The sequence below is a fragment of the Physcomitrium patens genome, chromosome 23 (genome assembly GCF_059467195.1).
Source record: "Physcomitrium patens ecotype Gransden chromosome 23, ASM5946719v1, whole genome shotgun sequence".
Classification (NCBI taxonomy): Eukaryota; Viridiplantae; Streptophyta; class Bryopsida; order Funariales; family Funariaceae; genus Physcomitrium; species Physcomitrium patens.
The window spans coordinates 12,666,910-12,687,795 of record NC_143432.1 but is presented as its reverse complement, the minus strand read 5'-3'; the positions used below and the strand labels follow the sequence as shown (position 1 = coordinate 12,687,795).

At 35.9% G+C, this 20,886-nt stretch overlaps 2 protein-coding genes and 1 pseudogene across 4 annotated transcripts; 2 read left to right on the top strand and 1 right to left on the bottom strand.

Moving 5' to 3' along the window:
- Positions 1–8,381: 8,381 nt before the first annotated feature.
- LOC112275867 (coronatine-insensitive protein homolog 1b) lies at positions 8,382–12,547 on the bottom strand. 2 transcript variants are annotated; one of them, XM_024506567.3, is made up of 6 exons: positions 12,326–12,547; positions 10,907–11,612; positions 10,694–10,761; positions 10,046–10,472; positions 9,661–9,918; positions 8,382–9,493 (listed from the first exon to the last, which is right to left on the bottom strand). In XM_024506567.3, the coding sequence occupies exons 2-6, from the start codon at positions 11,378–11,380 to the stop codon at positions 8,738–8,740; spliced, it is 1,983 nt and encodes a 660-aa protein (XP_024362335.1). In that variant the 5' UTR covers positions 11,381–11,612; positions 12,326–12,547; the 3' UTR covers positions 8,382–8,737. The 2 variants fall into 2 exon arrangements, with proteins under 2 accessions (XP_024362335.1, XP_024362336.1); XM_024506568.3 differs by having other exon boundaries at positions 11,744–12,443.
- A 1,973-nt stretch (positions 12,548–14,520) lies between these two features.
- Positions 14,521–16,461, top strand: LOC112275869 (uncharacterized). The gene is made up of 3 exons (XM_024506573.3): positions 14,521–14,702; positions 14,867–15,629; positions 16,320–16,461. Exons 1-2 carry the CDS (start codon positions 14,521–14,523, stop codon positions 15,435–15,437), a joined length of 753 nt encoding a protein of 250 aa, XP_024362341.2. The 3' UTR covers positions 15,438–15,629; positions 16,320–16,461.
- On the top strand, positions 16,404–18,950 carry LOC149986574 (calcium-dependent protein kinase 4 pseudogene; annotated as a pseudogene). The gene has a single exon (XR_016500246.1). The product of XR_016500246.1 is annotated as a calcium-dependent protein kinase 4 pseudogene (transcript).
- The last annotated feature ends 1,936 nt before the right edge of the window (positions 18,951–20,886 follow it).

Here is a 20,886-nt window from a genome sequence, read left to right as displayed (position 1 = left end):
ATTATTAGTAGATTTTTCTAAAATTAGGATGAAAGGTCCACCATCTATATAATCAAACTCTCTAGATTTTTATCCAGATAAATTGCTATTTGTATTGCAATAAATTTATTAATATGTTGAAAGGTTTTTGTAGCCAATGAACTTGCTTTGTTATTTGAAGATGATAATCATGTTTATATCCAAATAGAAATTAAATAAGAAATTGTAGAGTGAATAGTAATGTTATAAACTATCATAAAAAAACCTCTTGCAAAAAACAAGAACATAGAAATGAAAACAACCAAGAGATTCAATATTGTCCATACTAAACCACAGTAACTTTCTTACCACAATTCAATGCTCAACATGGACTCTTAATTAAAAGAAAAATTATTTTAATGTGTATAATTTAAGATATATAATTAAAAAATATTAATTTTTAATAATAGTATATATATATTTTTAAAATTAAATTTTAGAAAAGATTACAATCTATAAATTGCTTAAATTATATTATCATGAAACAAAGCTCAACAAATACCAATGACTAATCCTTCTTATAAGAATGCACCCTTATTAGGTATTGATGTGGTTATTATATCAAAAAAACCACAAGCTATTAATTGGATCATTTGTTATATTTCTATATTTATCTTAAAGTATAGATAGACATCACAAACACTTTTTTGTAATTATATTGGTGCATGCAACATCCACTATTCTAACTTGCTCTAGAATGATTCATCAAAACAACTAGCATTAAAAACTTGTTGTTAAAAGATGAAATATTATCAAAGAAGAGCTAAAAAAAAGCTATCTTGTTCTTATGGACAACATAAAGAATATAAATATAAGTCTAGGACAATGTTTAGTTGGCTTGAGAAATGATTTCATACTATATTGTGGAGTTTGTTGTTTGGTTGGAAAAGCACCAAGCTCATAAACATGGGAGTCTTTAAAACTTTGAATGCAAATAAATCCTTGTTTTTTAATACTGTTAAATTCTGATTTTATTCAAATTACTCATTCTAATTCTAAATCTTAAAAAACTTAGAAATTCTATCTATTTCTATGAGTTCTGAAAAAAACTTCAAATATATTTTGAATTCCAAGTAGTGAACTTTTACATGTATTAGCTCTTAATTGGACTATTGGATTGTTTCCAAAATTTGGAAAGTCTTTGCAAGTTATGAATTAATTTTCAAATTTTAAAAAAGATTGAACATATAGATTAATAAATATTGCAATAAAACCTCCATTGTTGAATTTTGTTTTTTTTTTACTCCAAGTTTGGTTTGAAAAAAACTTTAACAATCAATTCTTATAATTTTATTCTTACCTTCTACTCAAACTTGAAGTTTGATTGCTTTTTTTAGTTTCTAAAATAATTCCTTTATAAAGAAATTAATAATTAGACACAAAAAATTAGCAAATAATTTTAATTTGTTCTATTTTGGTATCTCATTATGTATGTAGTTATATATCTCTCAATAGTACAATTAAAATGACACAAACTTTTATTATCACATTATTACTTGTATATTTATACCTAAATAAAATTTAATTATATATCAAAATCAGAATACATAAAAATTGTCCAAAATCCACACTATTTTTATTGCCTTTAAAAAAAATTAGTTACAAAATTCTAAATTTTACTACTTTATTAAAGACCTTTATTAAATCATAACCTTAAAGATATTATATTCTTAGAATATTTGTAAAACTAGTTTTCTAATCTCATCTTTAAAACTCCAAAAAGATCTTCTATATATCTTAGATCCTTGTATTTTTGCCTTAAAGTCTAATTTTGACCTAGTCTCACAAACTTACATTATTAATACATTAATTTCACCACTTTTGTAATAAAATTTATAAAATTCTAATCTTAAATTTGTGCTAGAATTATTATTATTTTTTAAAACTATTTCATCTTATTTTGATCCATTTGTGGTTTTATTAATTTGGTAGAAGCTTTTTTAATACAAAAATAGTATGAAAAATTCATATTATAGCTAAGATCAATCTATTAGCTATAAAAGTCTAAGATAATAATAATTAAACTTATATTAGATTTCTTTTTACATATTTTGATCAATCTTTTTATCAAATAAGTCTATTACAATACAATAACAACTTAGTAAATTGAATGAAAATAAGATCTTTGATAATAATTGGCTTGATATCAAAACTTTGTAATTATGGTTTAATTTATGGATCAAGAGAAATTACAAATTGGACTTTATGGTGATTTTTTTTTTTTTTTTTTTTTTTTTTTTTTTCATTAACTTGCATTCAATAGTTGTTACAAATTTTATTGTGTGTGTTGATTAAAAATTAAAAATTACTGCCATTTTATATTTTATTTTATATATAAATGAGATGGAAAATAATAAAAAATATTTTTAAGAAACTAATGTATTAAGATAGGTATTAATATTGTGGCATTGAGAATAGCAACAAGGAAAATAAAAAAATCTTCTATTGCCAATTGTTTCTTCAATGGAATTTATGGTACAAATTATTAAACATATTAATATTAAAAGAAATATTTTGTTTGTCACAATGTCAAATTTGATGCAATAATTCATTCCATGGCTTTTTAATGACAATATTCCATAAAACTATTTGCTATGTTCTATGCTAAAATGTTTCATAGGTCAATTCTAATATCTTCTCCATAAATTTAATTTTTTTATAAATTATTGTAAAGACTTCTAAGACCTTTAATTAATCCATAATTATTTTATAACATATCTATTACATTAAGCTAAGATATGTAATCCATCTATTCTATTCTTTTTGATATTAGACATCCTACACATTCTTCATTTCCATCCAACATACAAATTCTATTTACATAAATGCCAACACATATTCTGATCTTAACATTTCAACACAATAAATTTCATGTTGTTTGCATTGCATTTGATTATTTACTTTGTTCTAGATTGATTAGGTTCACATATTGTTAACAACACACCTAAATCTATGCTTCCTACTAACATACTCAAGTTCATATGTACTTTGCATTAAATTCTTTGTTCTAATCAAGGTTGCTTAAGTTCAAAGTTTAACATTGAAGAATTTCTTGCATACAAAATAATACCAAAGAGAAAAAGTTATCATTTTACAATGTAAATTCTAAATAAAATAAAAAAATTACAAATTTGCAATAGTGTGTGTTTATAAGTTTATCTACAAAGGCATTTTTTACAAATTATAAACTATAAATCATTCATAAATGGTTCAGTCATTATAATAGTATATTACATTCTAAAACTATTTAAAACAAGTTTTAATTATTTCAATATATGAGTTATATTAATTAAACTGGTTTATCTTAAATCAATCCATATTGGGTTGAAACAAATTTGGTTCAAATAAATGTCATCTTTAATTGTTATAAAGAAGCCTCTTTATTACTCTATTTATTACGTTAGATATAGTTCTTATGGATACTAAGTTAAGTTCTTATAGAGCTAAATTGAGATTTTGTATACTTTATAAGGAGTTTGCATGTATAAAAGAAGTTTTTTGCATACAATGAAGAGTTTATAGTATAAATAATGTTTTGAAGTACATTTCACTTACATGTTGCATACACAAAGATAAAGTCTTTGCATGTAGAAAAAATTCTATTAAAATATGTTTATTTAATTGAAAATATTTTTAATGTAAGAAAAAAAATTATAATCTAATATTTTAAATATAAATTATATTTTAAAAAATTATTTTAAAGTTACAATTTTAATGTTTATTTTAATAATATACTAGGATGTAGTTTATAAGAAAATAGAATATAATAATTATTTTTAAAAATAAATCATAAAATAGTATTTTTTTAATATTATTATAATTTTAATATATTAGAAATGTAAAATCAATTCTAATTACTATTTTATTATTTTAATATAGGTGCATTTGGCATTAGTTTAATTATTTAAATATAATGAATTCCATCATATGTTTTAGCTTATATTAAAATGAAGATTTGTATGTCAAGATAGACTTTTAGAAGAATTTCAAGAAATAAAAGAATAAGAAAGTAAATGTTGTAATAAAATTATTATTCTATGTATTTATTTTATTTTTTAATAAATAATATATCTATTTTAATATAATATATGTAAAGATTAAGTTTTTGGATCTAAGCTTAGCCAAATTGAAGTCAATTTAAAAAGTACAAGAGCAAGAAGGTAAAAAATATGGTATGAGCATAAAACAAGATTACTCTTCCAAATTTATATTTATTTTGTATTGATTTCTTTTTAATGTTGTATATGTAAAGTACATATTGATTTGTAGCAAGTATATAACATCATTTGTAGTAATAGTAGCAATTGTAGTAGAAGAACAAGGTTATATTTTTCACCATAGTCAAAAAAATTAGTAGTATATAATTGCAAGGTTTTATTACATTTACAATTAATTTGTTTTAAGAATTAGAAATAAGGTTGTAAAATTAAAGAAAGTACCTTTAGATTACTTTGGATAAGCTAAAGAGATTGAAAAAATATGCAAAAAAGAAAATAACCATTGTATATGGAAAAATTAAATATGTTTCTAATATTTATTTTTTATAGATATTATTTTTAGAATATATAATTATTCTGAAATTACATACAACATTAAAATCTTGTAGGTTAAATAAAGTAAAATAAAAAATTAAAAGAAGGGAAAAAAAAAAAAATCTAGTTGAGATTATCTTTATAATATGATGAAGAAATTATGTTTGGAATTCGTATTTGTTTCTTTTTTATTGTCTATGATATAATGGACTTGTGGATTAAATTAGAAATTATTGCATTGTAATATGGCCACACCATGAAAAGATTGATAAAGATTTAAGATATATGAAGAGAAGCCATATATATATATATATAATATAATATTTTATGCATTAATAGCTAATATATTAAGTTTAACTAATATATCTATGTCTCAAACTATGTATTATATCAAAAATGCTTCTAGGATCTTCATAAGGCTAATAATGGATTAAATTTTAATAGATTAGAAACAAATATAAAGTTTATTTTTAGAAAAAACCAAAGTTGGATTTTTATAAAATTAATTTAAAAAATAATAGGATTGATATTAAAGAGAAAACCATTTATAAAATAAGGTCAATTTTTTTTCAAAATAAGGCACAAAAGCAATAGCTACTAACAAAATTAAATTTTTATATTAAATATTAGTAGATATAATTAGATAGCTAGCTTAAAATAGATTCTAAAGGTACAAGACTTATAATAATTATGATTCAAAAACCTATAAAAAACAAGGTCTTTTTTTAGTAATAATTAGAAGAGAATAAAGATATAAAGTTAAGTTTGAATTTATTTCAATATTTTATCTTTAGCCTATAATTTAATATTTTATAATTATCTAAAACTATAAAAAAGCCATATTATTTTTAAGATTTGTGTTATTTGGATAATGTAATTAAAAGATATATAATTGTGTATATAACATGGTACCAAAAGTTAATGACTTAAGGTTAATTAGGATTTTTTTATGTATCTAAAGATTGAAAATTTTAATAAAGCCAGAATTTAATGAATTCTTAGAAGACATAAAAAAAAAGCTCTACAAGAGATTTGAACAAAAGTTAAAAATTAGATTAGGATACAAGAGATGTAGCTATTATAAGTCTTTACCAAAATTAGAATAGAAGACAAAGAAATATCAATGAAGGTTTTCTTTCAAGACTTATTAATTTATGAGATTGATCCATCTTAGGTTTAATTATGTAAATAATTTAAAATGACAATAATGTAAAAATTTTAAAGCTAATCTCAAATCCTAATTAGAGATTATCTCTTGTTATTGTTTATTGATTAAAATTTTGATTTATTTTAGAATATTCTAGGATTTAGGATTTTTAAGAAAGTTAAAGTTTCTAAATATTTTTTAAAAGTATTTTGTATTTAAAATTATAAGATGATTGTGATGCAATAAAAAATCTTTTATTGCTAAATGTATGGCACGCTTTCAAAAAAACCTATGTAATACAATAACATAATAAGATAATTACAAGAATTAGAAGAATAAAGAAGCAAATTTTGTGGTAGAAGTAAGAAGGTGAAATTATGCTTTTAATTTTTTTCAAGGTATTACTATCACAATTCTTTTTATTTACATAATGTGTATAATATTCATATATTAGATTTAAAATAGGCTTAAAAAAATATATGCTATGGTAGTTGTCATAGTAGAAAAATAAGACTATATTATTTATTATATTTCAAAGAATTATTAATATGAAGTTGTTGGTTTTATTTTTAAAAATATTAATTTATCATAAGAGCAAAAGACAAGGTTTTATAAGAAAATAAAGTACTTAAATACCAATGTTTACACACTGAAAAAATCATATTCTTTTTTAAAAATAAGACTTTAATTATTGTAATAAAAATTGGAAGATGAGATTATAATTTTTAATTTGTTTATCTTCTCTTACATTCATATTTATTTTTATGTTATAAATGTGATGGATGACTTAATTTTGAAATAAAAAATTAAAGAATTGTTTACAAAAGTAGTACCTTAGTAGATATTTGGATAAAACTATAAAATAAAAGAATCCATTAATAAATTAGATTCATGAGTACTATATCTTATTTTTAGCAAACATTTATTAGTACTAAATCTTTTGATTTTTAGTTCTTTTGCTTAAAATTTATCACTCATTATGCAAAGTTAGATGCTTTGAATTAGTTTTCAAAAATATTAAAATAATTACGTATATTCTCTGTAATTCATAGTATTATTTTACAAAATAATCAAATTGTAATATGAGACATGATATATTTTATTGCTTTAATTTGGTGCTAAAGACTGAAACATAATACTTATCATGTAGGATTCTACATTTTGTAATGATTTCTATACTAAGTAATAAAATACAAGCTTCCCAAAATAAAGTTGTTATTATGTGCCATGTATCATGTAAAGTATTTTATTGCAATGAGTGTAGTTTCTTGTCTGATACATAGCAACAAAAAAATATAATTCTAAAATAAAATAAAAAACATGAATTATTTATTGATATTATATGTGAATATTATAAAGTAAACCAGCTAAGTAATATTCTATGATTACGGAAATATCTATAGAAGATATTTAAAGTAAAAAATTTAATTATTAATATAATATTAATAATTTACTCTCATATTGGTAAAAAATATAGAGTTTTATTTTACAATAGATTATTTTACCTTAAAGCGTGTAACATTATTTCATTGTTAAATTAAATGTTTATATTCTGTAAATTCTTTAGTTAATTAATTTTTGCTATTTATTTCTAATTTTTAAGAAAACTCCATTTGAAGATCTCAAGCAATAAGTATTTTTCAATTAGATATAAAAAATTAATTCCATATATGCACATAAATTTTTCTTTCTTTGAATCTTTTTTACTAAACATTTTTTTTGTCACAAAATCTTTTAGTATTTTTGAAGGATGTGATTTATTCTTTAAAGTATATTTCAATGTTAATTTTATTTTTACAAAATTACTAAAGATAATATAAAATGAAGATTCATTTTTACTCTATTTTTGTGTCGTGAGACTTTATCTACTTTAAAGATGATTTGTAGTACTAGGACATTTTATAAAGTAGTTGTAGTCTAATATTATAACAATAAAATAATTTCTTATATCCAAAATAAAATTGCAATCATGTAATTAGATTTATCCAACTTGTCAAATAAATCTTCTTGCTTAAATATTATTGAAACAAGCCAATAAGTTCAAAAGAAGACAATAGTGCTAAGACATAGTCACAATAGAAATTTGTATTGCTCTTATGTACTACTAAACAAAGTATATTTTTTGAGTTTGAAGTGTAATTATAACAAGGCATTGGAACAAGTGCTTGGATATACTTCCAATAAAATAAGTGTGGCTTAGAAGCACTTTTAAAGATCTTTTGAGAGAATAAGGTAATTGACTACCCTTTCATTTTTGACTCATAGGTGGAGTATTTCTGCTAAATTGGTGATCTATTGTTGATCAATTATGACATTTTGTGGTGAAAAATAGGTTGAAGGCCAAGCAAAAATGATGTTAAATTGTGAGCAATATAAACAATTCATTGTACTTAGAATCAATATGCATAAATTGTCAATAATCAATTTCTACATTAGTAGAGTTGCACATATGTGGCGATTGATTATGTATTGGCCAATTAGAGATTAGTGGAATCGAAAGATGAAGGATGTGTAAGATATTGTTTGGAAATGAGCAAAAACAAAAAAGAACGGTGGCAAAAATCTTACTCAAACATGGTAGATTACTTTTAATTGGATGTTAGAATTTTTGTTGCCTCATCCACACATTTACATCTACAAGTAGCATCGGACTGATTTGATGCCTGTGTGGACAAGAGGCAGGATGAATGAACTACACCCAGCAGAGTGTAGAAGCGAGTTAAAAACATACAAAAATTAAAATTAAATTTTTGGCTAAAAGACCATCACCTAGGCTGCCTTGGTCACCTCTTCTGACACAAGATGGTCATGAGGATTGCAAAGCACCAAGTACCTTGTTCCCTCTTCGTCTAGTCAAACAAATTGATATGTCCAAACTGTTTACAAATGGTAATTCTTTACATGCCTGGAGTCTAACCCTAAACCCTAAATTTTTAGTGTGATGAAATCTCCCTCGCAGCAGCGTCGTATTTGCACTCTCCCATTTACACACTTCTCTGGCAGCTTCATGAAAATCTCCATAGCTCGTGACTGTCCTGGGCTAACATATACAAGCGCTGTCTTCACAAAATTCAGATGAGGCGCTGTTGTCATCACCTGCAAGGTACATCTCAAGGCCTACAACTCCACTGTACAATGTGTTTTCATCAATTTTGGGGAGATGGCTGTTCTTGTTAACTCCAGGGTAAGGTGCCTCCTCGTCAACTCGTAGATAGCTATATATATGCTCGGAATATAATCTCTCTGCGTAATAACTGCAAGCGTCTCCCTGGGATCCTTCTTCACACACTTCAGCACTGTTGTCCAGAAGAGGATCATAGTTAATCACACACACAGAGTCGGGACTATCCGTGCGAGGGTGCGTTACTGTGTAATACCCTAAGATCTGCTGGTCTGTGGCCATTACCTCAACGACAAAACCGGGCATCTGGGTCACAAGAGCTACACCAAGACCCGACGTAGCTCCAAAGCCTTGAACCCATAGGTATTTCAAATGTGGCAAGTTGTTTAAGATTGAGATTGCAAGCTGCTTGTCGCTAAAGGGACAATTACGAAGTTCCAACCTTTCCAGCTGCCGACAACCTTCAGCCATGAGGCGGAACCCTTCGTCAGATTCACCTGAAGAGCCCAAGAGAACCCACTTGAGCTTCGAGCCAAATTCTCCGATGTATCCCAACCCTTTGTTCGACAGGCCGCCTGGCCGTAAGTACACCGAGAACCGACTCAGCATTGGGCAGCCTTGAAGGAGCAAGCGGATGCCGTCATCGAGTGGCAAGTCCTCAACGTCATCCTGATCCTGGTAGAGTACATTATGTCATGATACCTAGAGCACTGACAGAATCACTTAAATCTAATGGGTTCAGGTTGAAGTTCACTTAAACTGCAATCAGAAACTGCTCTATCCAACAATGCAAAATTAGGTTGTAGATCATCGAACGTGATTACAGAAGGGGCGTGAATAACCTCAAGCAACACAATGCGGAAGTCGCTGAGTTTCGGCAGGTATTGACCGACAGCAGCAAGTGCTGCGTTGTTGACGTCCGTAAGATACATGACAAGGAAGTCGAGCTCTCGACACCCTTCGCAGATGCTAATCATTCCCTTTTGTGTCACATGGTTTGTCATGTACGGTGAAGTGTCTTGATCGACTCGAATTTTCTTCAGTTGCTTGCAATTCTCGCTAATCACCTGCATTCCCCAGTCCCCTACAACACTTCGCAGCTACACATCCCACCATGCATTTAACATCAGATTCGTGGTTATAAACATGTTCAATGTTCTATTGGAGTCACAACCAGAGTTTCGATTTCATTAACAAGCTTTAGAACGTGTACGGGTGAGTGTGCACCTCAAGCTCTTCGACACTACAGCAATGCCTCAAGAGTTCGATCTGAATTTCAGCATTCAAAGTGGTAAACTTGAGATCAAGAATTTTGAGCTTTGATAACCGCGACGAGAACGAGGGTACCAATTCCTTTGGATCCTCCTGGCTTAAACTGTAGCAGCCAAGACCTAGCTCTACCACCGGCACCTCGCTGTTATCCAGGATCTTAAAAAAGCTGCCCAGCTCCATATCGCTGACCCTGAGGGAGGAGATGCACTTAAGGGACGGTGCGAGCTTCAGCAGCACCTCCTTTATGCTCTCCTCCTCCAACCCTGCAGACGCTATGTTCAAGCTTTCTAATTTGCCGTCACCCTTTTCCAGCAACTGCAGCCAAGGCCCACCAGTGTCTTCCATATCGTGACTTTCGTCTATATCCAGTACCCGCAAAGTTCTGAAGAAGACGAAAAACAAGGAGTACAAACCAATGAGACCATGATCATCGAGTTGAGAATATAAATTCAAACTGGACTTACTCGTCTCGTGCATTCACTACTAATTGATATTACGTAAAGTGATATTGATGGGAAAACTTTCAATTTTTCGAATCGAATCCGTGAACTTCCTACTCATTTGAGACCGCGATCCTAAGTGGGCAGAATACCTATGACATACCTGCAGGACCGTGTGATGAACTCAAGCCCCCTAGTACTGAACCCCGAGCACTTGTGCAGCTTCAACTTCTGCCATAGCCGCGACCCACAATTGTCAATGGAAAGACTACTCAACCCTGCACTCACAATTTGCCATGTGCAAAAATAATCCCGGCTATGGCTGCTTCGCTGCAATCCCCAAGTATCAACATGAGAAAAAGTAGACGAGAACTACCCGCAAATTGGGGCATCGGGAGGCCAGAAGCATCAAATCCTTGTCGGTGATGTCCATGCGACGCAAAGCAAGCCCCTCTAGATTAGGGTATACGCTCGCAATCTCTTCAATCCACGGACCTGCATGAGCGCCCCAACTCTCGACCAGTAGACCAAATTCGTAAGCTCGTGGTTTACCCTTTATTTTAATCTTTTCCAAGTTTGGAAACCGTTTCGAAAGGTTGGAGGGTGCAATGGAGTAACAGTTGAAAATGTAAATGTTCTTCCTCGTCAGACCGTCCACCCTATGCCACTGCTTGCACACCTGAGAGATTGCTCTGCGGTCACCTTTGGACCCTAGCCGATCGAATATCAATTCAATAACTGACTCCGGCAGCTGATTGAAAATGCATTTTTTAGTTGGCCCATGTTCATTCCCCCGAAAAAATCTGCTTCTTATGTTTCCATCTTCTCTCCAGACAACCTCCGCAGCCATGGCTGAATCCTCTATTTAGATAACCCAACGGCGTGAAACCCAATTTTACCTGGTGAATGAAGCTCACAATAATCTAAGTACCTCAGTAGTGGTATGTGCTACTATCCTCTGCGCCCTTGACAACGAACGGGCGGAATTCCCACATACCGGGAAAAGAAACCAGTTGAAGCAACAGCAGCACCTCCAATCTTGTTGACAGGTTTGTCGGGCAACTTTAGAGTTTATCACTGAACTGCGGCACAAAAAGAATAGAGTGTAAACAGCCGTTAGTCACACACCACGGCTAGCAAGTCAACGACTTGATGTCCTCACAATCAGAAGAAAGAACATGGAGGTCTGTGAAAAGCTGCAGCAACTCATTACCCGTAATCTCGCAACAATCTGAACCATGAAGGTAGATTTGCTCAAGAGGTGAAACTCTTAGCATTCCCGTGAAATCGTTGTGAGTGAAATTAGGAAACGCAAAAGCTTCGAAGCGGTAAGCCGGTTTCCTAATCGATCCACGGCTTTTAACTTCGGGATGCAACTGAGTGCAGTCATCTATTTCGGCTAATACATGTCCATTAAATGGAACGACTCAACAACCAGGAAAGACTATCACGGCCACTCCATCACACGTTCCGACACTTACAGAGCACCTTAGGCATCTGAACAACACTGTTTGGCAAATCACAAGTTCGTTCAACTGGGACCGGCGTTTCAGGCGCAGAGCGATAAAGGGACATTACCGCAATTGGGACGGTGCGAAGAAAACAGAACATCAAATACACAGAGTCAAGCATCAATTCCCACACCTTGGACAACGCAGTAAGTGACGGTACACCGGACCGCAATTCTACGAGTGTTTACACCGAAGGTCGCAGCAACCATACACAAAGACACGAAGACAAGGTATGGGAGATAGTGAAGTTAAGATCCCTCGAGTAAGAAGACGATTAAACTAACCTCCAAAAGGCAACTCATTAACCCAAGGGAATCTTCGAAAGACACACAAGCCTTCTCCCATCTGCACTCTTGACCCGTACTCCTGGTCCCTCCACGCTCATAAGTCGCACTCTAGTTGGGAATCTCAGACAGAGCTGCTCCAAGCTCTCTCAAGCCTGTCATACTTCCAGAGTTTTTCTTCTACAAGGCAATTCTTCTTACACAGTCTCACCGTGCAGACTCACCAGTTACAGCCCCCATTTCCACATGAAATGACATGAACCTGTCCCCAATCTGACCCCACTTTCAGCTGCAATCATGCCGAGATAGTCTATGATACCCTCTCCTGCTGGCTATCGCGACCTCAAAGCCCTGGGAAAATAAACAATAAGGCATATTCCAGTCAAGGACGACAAGATACCGCTGCAGAACTCCACTAGTAATTAATGAGACGTCTCTCACGAGGGTCAGGATCCCGGACGAAAGTCTCGAAACACCCGCTCGCGAAAACGAGGTGATTCAACAGTGGAAGCTGGATGCGCAAGCGGGATTGGTGACGACATCGTGACGGCACTCAGTCTAACCTTGTGGCACTTGTGCGGGTAGCCTCTCAAACGCAGTGCAATGTTCGATTCTGCGAGGCGGGTGTGTACGTTGTCGCCCTTGGTTTACACGATACCGACTCTCTGCACTATGCAGATCATGCTGATCTCTGAGCGTTTTGCCTCCCTGAGTCTCCGAACCGACCCCACTCAGGGGCATGTCTGCTAAGCATCGCTGGAAGCTCGATTCCATTCAAAAAAGCCCTGTCACTGAAGAATCCTGCTCTTCCGGGGCGAATTCCTCCACCTGGGTTATGATCGCTGCCCCTTCGCCGTCTACACTTCCGCGCAATTTTCAAGAAGTTTAACCTTCCTCGACGTCTTCGCATTTTTCGACACGAGCATCCACGACGTGGGAGCTCGCGGAATTTTGTGCGCCGAAGCCACACACGCTTGTTCGAAGGCCTCCCCTCATTCATCCATTCGTAATATCATCCAGCAAACGGGGGCATTCATCCTTCATATATGAGTCAACGAATGTCCTCATTCATTCTCTCAGTCAATTCTTGACGTCGTTCATTCGACAGCTGATGAAGTATTGTTTTTTACAAACAGTACAGTATTGTTCATAAATGACAAACAGTACAGTATTTTTTTTTACAAACAATTTAATATTAAATAATTTGTTGATGCTTTAAGAATCCAAAATATTAATGAAGAAGAATATAATCATTAGGGAATTAAGCTTTACACACGTGTATGTTTATATGTTTATATATATATATATATATATATATATATATATTAAAACAAAAATTCAAAATAAGATCAAGCACTTAAACAACTTTTAGTTTACTTCAGTATCTTAAAAAAAACACATCGACTGAAAGATTGAAGCGTGTTCTAATTTATTTATCTATCTGCTTCCATCTATGGATGTGTGTATGTATATATATGTATGTATGTATGTATGTATGTATGTATGTATGTATGACAAACGGTACAATGACTTATTATTCAATAGTATTTTTTAAGCAAACATTTGAGGAATTTTCAAAATTCTTAGTAACAGTACAGAGGAGTATTAAAAGAATTCGAATGATTTAAATTCTTTTAAATTAACCTATGGAAACCTTGATGATTTGAATAGAATATACAGATATAAATATATATATATATATATATATATATAGAGAGAGAGAGAGAGAGAGAGAGAGAGAGAGACTGTGTTTTTTTAGAAAACATTATATCAATCAATGAATTTGATCATTTTAAAATGTTAAAAAAGTATCCATCTATACATTATTCTTTCAATCTTGCCAACTGTATTTATTATTCTTTTTAGCTATTGATAATGGATAGAATTGTGTGAGAAGATTATTGCATTATTTGTTTCAATTCCAGCCTTCAAACATATTGCAGATTGTTATTTATAGATTGTCAATTAATTATTTGAATAGACGAAAAGCCAATAATTAAACATTGCCTAATTTTTTAACATTGAATAAAACTTTCATTATTATTATTTATTTAATAACAAAAAAAGAATCTTTATATGATAGAATGTTTGTTTTGAGTCATTCTTTTTAAAATCAACACACTTCAATTGGTTCTGCAAGCACACGCACGAACAAGCTTCGACATGGTTTCCAAACTCAAACTAACAAAAGTTAAATGGAAAAAACGAAAAAGCTATCGAGGAGAAGAAGAACGAAAAAGTTAAAAGTAAAAGGTACAGCTCATGCTTCAGATAGCGGCGGCCATTCGGAATCGCGACCTCGTTATCAGGGTTTAAACCTCCTTCTCCTCCTCCTCCGCACTGCTGCTCATCACGAGGCACCAGCGCCAACGCTGATGTGCACAACTGAAAGAAGGAAACGGAAAAGAAAACCCCTTTTAGCAGCGAGTAATCCCGACAAAACAGAAGCTACAAATCGAGCTTTTCCTTCTGGGAATAAGTGTGTTTTTTCGAGAACCTGGTGGATGACTGACTACATGCATTCCTGCATCGTTGCAACAGCGAGCTGCTCGACGAAAGCGTTGGCTGGTTTGAGTTGGGAAGATTTCCCCGTTCCCTGGAGAGATCAATCGCGCGAGCTGCCGGATCAGAGGGAAAGTGGGGGACGGTCGGATCAGTTGTGCCACGTTCTAGATCGCATATAACCGGTCGATGTGGGCCCAGATCTGGCCGAATCTCCCGGTCTCAGATCACACCTTTTGGTGCTCAAATGTTAGGGGTGGCGGGCTTAAATTTCCGCACAGCTGATCTAGGACAGATTGTCATTCAGGGAAGGTCAGTGTTGCTCACCAGATCGACCCTCGTTGCCTGTGCCCGCTACTACCTGGTCTGCAATCTGTACAAGTGCAATGGTTGCTGTACTGTCTGCCGTATCATTCTGATGCAGTATGGTTGCTTTGGCGAGAGTTTCTGGACGAGGGTGAGCGATTGTGTTAGTGCCGGCAGCACTGTGTCTGATACTGAGGCAACGTTGACAAAGAGGCGGCTGCGTTTGTCAGATTCCGTCAGTTGGTTGCTTCGAACAGTGCGTTTTAGTTTGATCGATGTGCTGCGCGGCAGCGGATCAGCTTAAGTGGGTGGAGCTGTGTGGGTTTCGTCCTTCCTCCTGTTAGAGAAAACTGCGCACGGCGAGGTCGAGCGTTAACAACGGATCAAATGCGTGGTTTAATTGGGCGTGTGCGCTGAAGGGGTCGTCAGTTGGGGAGGTGACGCGGTCAATGCGTGGTTTCGTTGCTTGTGATCTGCCTCGCTGTTCCGACGTCTGGTAAGCGTTTTGAACCCGTTTCATTTCGACGAGCGCGGCATTGGTAATCTGCAAATCTCGTGGTGCATCTTCACAAGTCTTCACACATCATGCTTCCTGTTAGTAGTATACTGTCGAGACGAACATGTTTGTCAAACTCTAGCGGATACTCGAAGGTTTGAGGTAGTCCCAAGTAAAGGTTGGGGGTTGAACGATAATGAGATGGATTTTAAGTCGGGTTCTCTTGAAGATCCGACTACATGTTCTTAGTTCTTCCAAGTAAATATATCAAATCCACATCCGGTTGTGGCAATCGTTCGTTCTTACGGACCCGCCTTTACACCGATTAGGGTTGAACAACTCAAGGATGTGTTTTGGTTCAATAGGGTTCGAATGACCAACCCAAATCAAGTGTAGGCTTCTTTACTTTGACGCGAAGCGGATTTTCTTCAAGAACATTAAAATGTTGCAGTTGTTCCTAAAAAGCGACGATCGATGTTCACATTCACTTATTCCGTAATGTCAGTGCCTATAGAAATAGCTCTAATTGCTCCACTCAGATTTATTTCGTTAGCGAGTGCGAGTGAATCAAATTCAAATAAAATTCCAAAAACAGAACGAAGGCTATGATATACAGCCAGTGGGCAGGAGGTTGCGAAATAGGAAGGCAAATGTGGAGAAACGAGCACTAAATGGAAATCACATGTGTAGGAGCAGTTTTCTCGGCGTGATTCTTCGAGTTGACCTCGGACAGACGCGGATTCAGTCTATCGGTGAGACCTAAGAGCTATTCGGCAGGGGAACGGGAGAGCAGTGGTGACGAGCGAAAGAAATCAAAGGCGGGTGACGATCGAGAGGTAAGGGTGAAGCTGCAATCTCCGCCGTGAGGCCGGGCGAGGCGAGGAGGAGGCAGGACAAGTGCGTGGTGGCAGCCATGAGGAGGGGGGTGAACCTGGTGCCGGGGCAGAGCTTCACGCACTCGGTGCTGCAGCGGAACACGGAGAACCTGAAGGACCTGTACACATTGGGGCGGAAGCTTGGGCAGGGGCAGTTCGGGACCACGTACCTGTGCGTGGAGAAGACGACGGGCAAGGAGTACGCGTGCAAGTCCATTGCGAAGCGGAAGCTGATCTCGCAGGAGGATGTGGACGACGTGCGGCGGGAGCTGCACATCATGCACCATCTGTCCGGGCATCCCAACATCGTGACGATCAAGGGCGCGTACGAGGACCAGGTGTCGGTGCACCTGGTGATGGAGCTGTGTGCGGGCGGGGAGCTGTTCGACCGGATCATCCAGCGCGGGCACTACTCGGAGGCGCAAGCCGCGGAGCTGTGTCGCGTGATCGTGGGCGTGGTGGAGACGTGCCACTCGCTGGGTGTGATGCACCGGGACCTGAAGCCGGAGAACTTCTTGCTGTCGGACCCGAGCGAGAATGCGGCGCTGAAGACGACGGATTTCGGGCTGTCGGTGTTCTTCAAGCCCGGGGAGGTGTTCACGGACGTGGTTGGGAGTCCGTACTACGTCGCGCCGGAGGTGCTGCGGAAGCACTACGGTCCGGAGGCGGACGTGTGGAGCGCGGGGGTGATCCTGTACATTCTGCTGAGCGGGGTTCCGCCGTTCTGGGCCGAAACGGAGCAGGGCATCTTCGAGCAGGTTTTGGCGGGCGAGCTGGATTTCGTGTCGGAGCCGTGGCCATCGATCTCGGAGAGCGCGAAGGACCTGATCCGGCGGATGCTGGACCCGGTGGCGAAGCGGCGGCTGAAGGCGCACCAGGTGCTGAGCCACCCGTGGATTCGCGAGGCGGGCGTGGCGCCAGACAGGCCGATGGACCCCGCGGTGCAGTCGCGGCTGAAGCAGTTTTCGGCGATGAACAAGCTGAAGAAGGTGGCGATCCGGGTGATCGCGGAGTTTCTGTCGGAGGAGGAGATCGCGGGGTTGAGGGAGATGTTCAAGATGATCGACACGGACCACTCGGGGTCGATCACGTTCGAGGAGCTGAAGAGCGGGCTGGAGAGAGTGGGGTCGAACCTGGTGGAGTCGGAGATCCGGCAGCTGATGGACGCGGCGGACGTGGACCAGAACGGGACGATCGACTACGGGGAGTTTTTGGCGGCGACTCTGCACCTGAACAAGATCGAGCGGGAGGAGAACCTGTTCGCGGCGTTTTCGTGGCTGGACAAGGATCACAGCGGGTACCTGACGGTGGACGAGCTGCAGCACGCTTGCAGCGAGTACAACATAGGCGACACGTCGATCGAGGAGCTGATTCGGGAGGTGGACCAGGACAACGACGGGCGGATCGATTACAACGAGTTCGTGACGATGATGCGGAAGGGGAACGGCACAGTGGGTCGCGCGACGCTGCGGAACAGCTTGAGCCTGTCGGACGCATTGATGCACACGAACTGAGGGGCGGGGCAGAATGTTTGATAGGGATGGGTAACGGTAAGGCGACGGCGGCCGTGGATGGGTCGGAGAGGGGTGGAGCATCGGCAGCAATGAGCGTGCAGCGGTGCGGAGGCGTTGATTCGATTAGAGAGAATGCCGCGAGGAATAGCAAGGGCGTAGGTGGAGAAGGTGGTAGGGTTTGTTGGCTCTCGGGGCGAGGGGGGTTGGAGACGATGCCAAGGCTCGGGACTGTTGGTGTACATGAGGTAAAGAATGGGGGGCTGGAAAGAGCGGCAGAGCAGGGAGTTGGGTGAGAGGGGAGGTGGATCCCATTCGTGGGCAGCGATGGTCGTGCGGAGGGAGGGAGGGAGGGAGGGAGGCTGTGATGGGGTGCAGACTGATCTCGCCTGTGCAGAGGCAACTGCAGAGATTTTGGAGTAGCTACTGGGAGCAGAGCCAAGGTTTTATGACGCTGGGCTGTTGTGATGGCATGAGTTGTAGGAATGTGTAAACGGAGATTGATGTGGACGCTGGCATTGGATAGTGGCGAGGGCAGGTTCGGAAGTGCTGGCGCATGAGTAGTGGCGCATTGAACAGAATGAATTGGGATTAGTGATGGTGATATGCAATTTCAGTAGAGTTGGCGTGTTGGAGGTCCAGGTTCGTGTTGTGGCTGGGCAAACAATTGGTCTGGTTAGGACATGTGCATGATCGCCTCCAGCTGATGTTGTTTGGTAATGGTGAGGTAGAAAAGTGGTTGGCATGTTCTCTCTGTTTACTTGTTTAATGTTTTTTGGAGCGGCTCTTTTTATGTAGGGTGTCCGAGTGAATTTGCTTGTCCATGTAGCTGTGGGTGCGGAGATCAGGTCTGTCGGTTGTTATGTTCAGATTCTGCAGACCCTCGTTAACCTTCTGAACTGTTGGTGAATGTAAATATTTCAGTTATTATTTGACCTTTTTGGAGGAGCTATGGAATTGGGTTTACTAATATTTTAGCCTGGATACCCCCTATGAGACTGTAGAGAACAACAGCATGTTCACTGTTAACTTCAGTCTCCAAGACAATAATTCGTCAACAAATCAATTACAACGCGTTGCTTGCAGCATGCTGGATCATTCGGTCATGGGTACATTTTTCATCCAAATCATGCGTTCTTACACCTGTTCGTGAGACCATGGGAGTAAATGACAGTTATAGAGCAATGTGCAGTAGTCGATGTGACGCAGTGACCATGTAAACAGGCTCTGGTAGCGTGATGATTGGTTTTCATCAATATCGTACCCCCACTCATTCAAATGTGTTAGGAAGTTAAGTAAATGAAGAGTAGTTGCCTAGTTGGGGAGAAATCCTGTAGGAATATGAAAGTCTTTGAAGAGCTGGCTAGACAACAGAATGGAAATGTGGATGTTGCCGAGGCTTGGTTGTTCAGTTCATCTTCGTCTATTGCTAGTGCTGGCTTCAAATCACAGAAGATATATCCATGTAATGGAATGCTCCTGAATTGATTCAGAAACTGCAGGTGATATTGGTGAAGTGCTGGATTAGCATATACTGCGTCTTCGCTTTGATAGAAGCATATTTTTAACGTGGAAACATATTTTTTGCCCAAAGCAATACTGGAGTTTAGGAATCTGTCTTACAGACACGTTAATTCATGTAAGTGAAAAAAAATTGCATCATCTGAGGGTTCTAAGATTAAGTTTAATTCATGAAGTTTATAGATAATGAATTTGACATGATATGAAATTGTATGATATGAAAAAATTTATGAGTGTACCTGGAGTAAGTATAATTATAAAATAAATAAATAAAATTGTTGTTAACTATCATTTGATTCTGTATAGTGTCTCTTAGCTCTTGATGACTTGCATTTTTCAAATTGTTAACTAAGGTGAACTCTTAATACATAATTGGACATTTTGTCAAGATAGAGTAATTGATTTGTATAATAATTTTTTATTTGATTAATAGGATTTAAGCTCCTACAATAGTATGTAATGTTTTAATTATCCAAAACATTTTAAAGTCTTAATATATTAATCTAAAATCTATATATAGTGATGTTAATGTCACCATATCCTTTTATAAGAGTTTTTGCTACTACCATCATGATTTATTCTTCTTAATATTTTATATAAATTTAAAAATAAAAACACATCAGATATATAAATAGATTTTTTTTATTGAAAATAAATAAAGAAATATATTGAATAAATGGTGGATTGTGGTGGCAGTAACAAAAACTACAATGACATGTGGGGGGTGGTCGATTGCAATAGCAATAGCAAAAACTGTGGTGGCAATACTCAACATACATAATAAATTTTATATTTCTATATAATCTTTTATTTTTTGAAATTTCTCTCTCTTTATATATATATATATATATATATATATATTGGACTCAAATAATTTGTGGAGTCTATCTAAAAATGTACATTTAAAAAAATATGTCTAATAACAATTATATATATATATATATATATATATATATACACATATATAGGAAAATGATAAAACGATCCAAATTTTTACTAAATTGACCCACATGCCTCATTCCCCCCATTCCCAAATTTCCCCCTATTCTCAACTGTCGCCCTTGTTCCTAAAGTTCCCAACCTGCCACCCCCATCTGTAGCAATGGTTGGGAATGGGGAACGGCTGGGAATAAGGATGGGAACTCCAAGGGTGCAATGATGCTTAAAATGGAGTGGGTCCCTTTAATAAAACTTTGGATCACTTTATCATTCTCCTAAATAATATATATACATATATATATATATATATATATATATTTATATACATATATATATATATATATATATATTAATCAATCTTTGATTAGGGATAAGGATTCCTATTCTTGTAAATAATTAACTTTTTCTCTT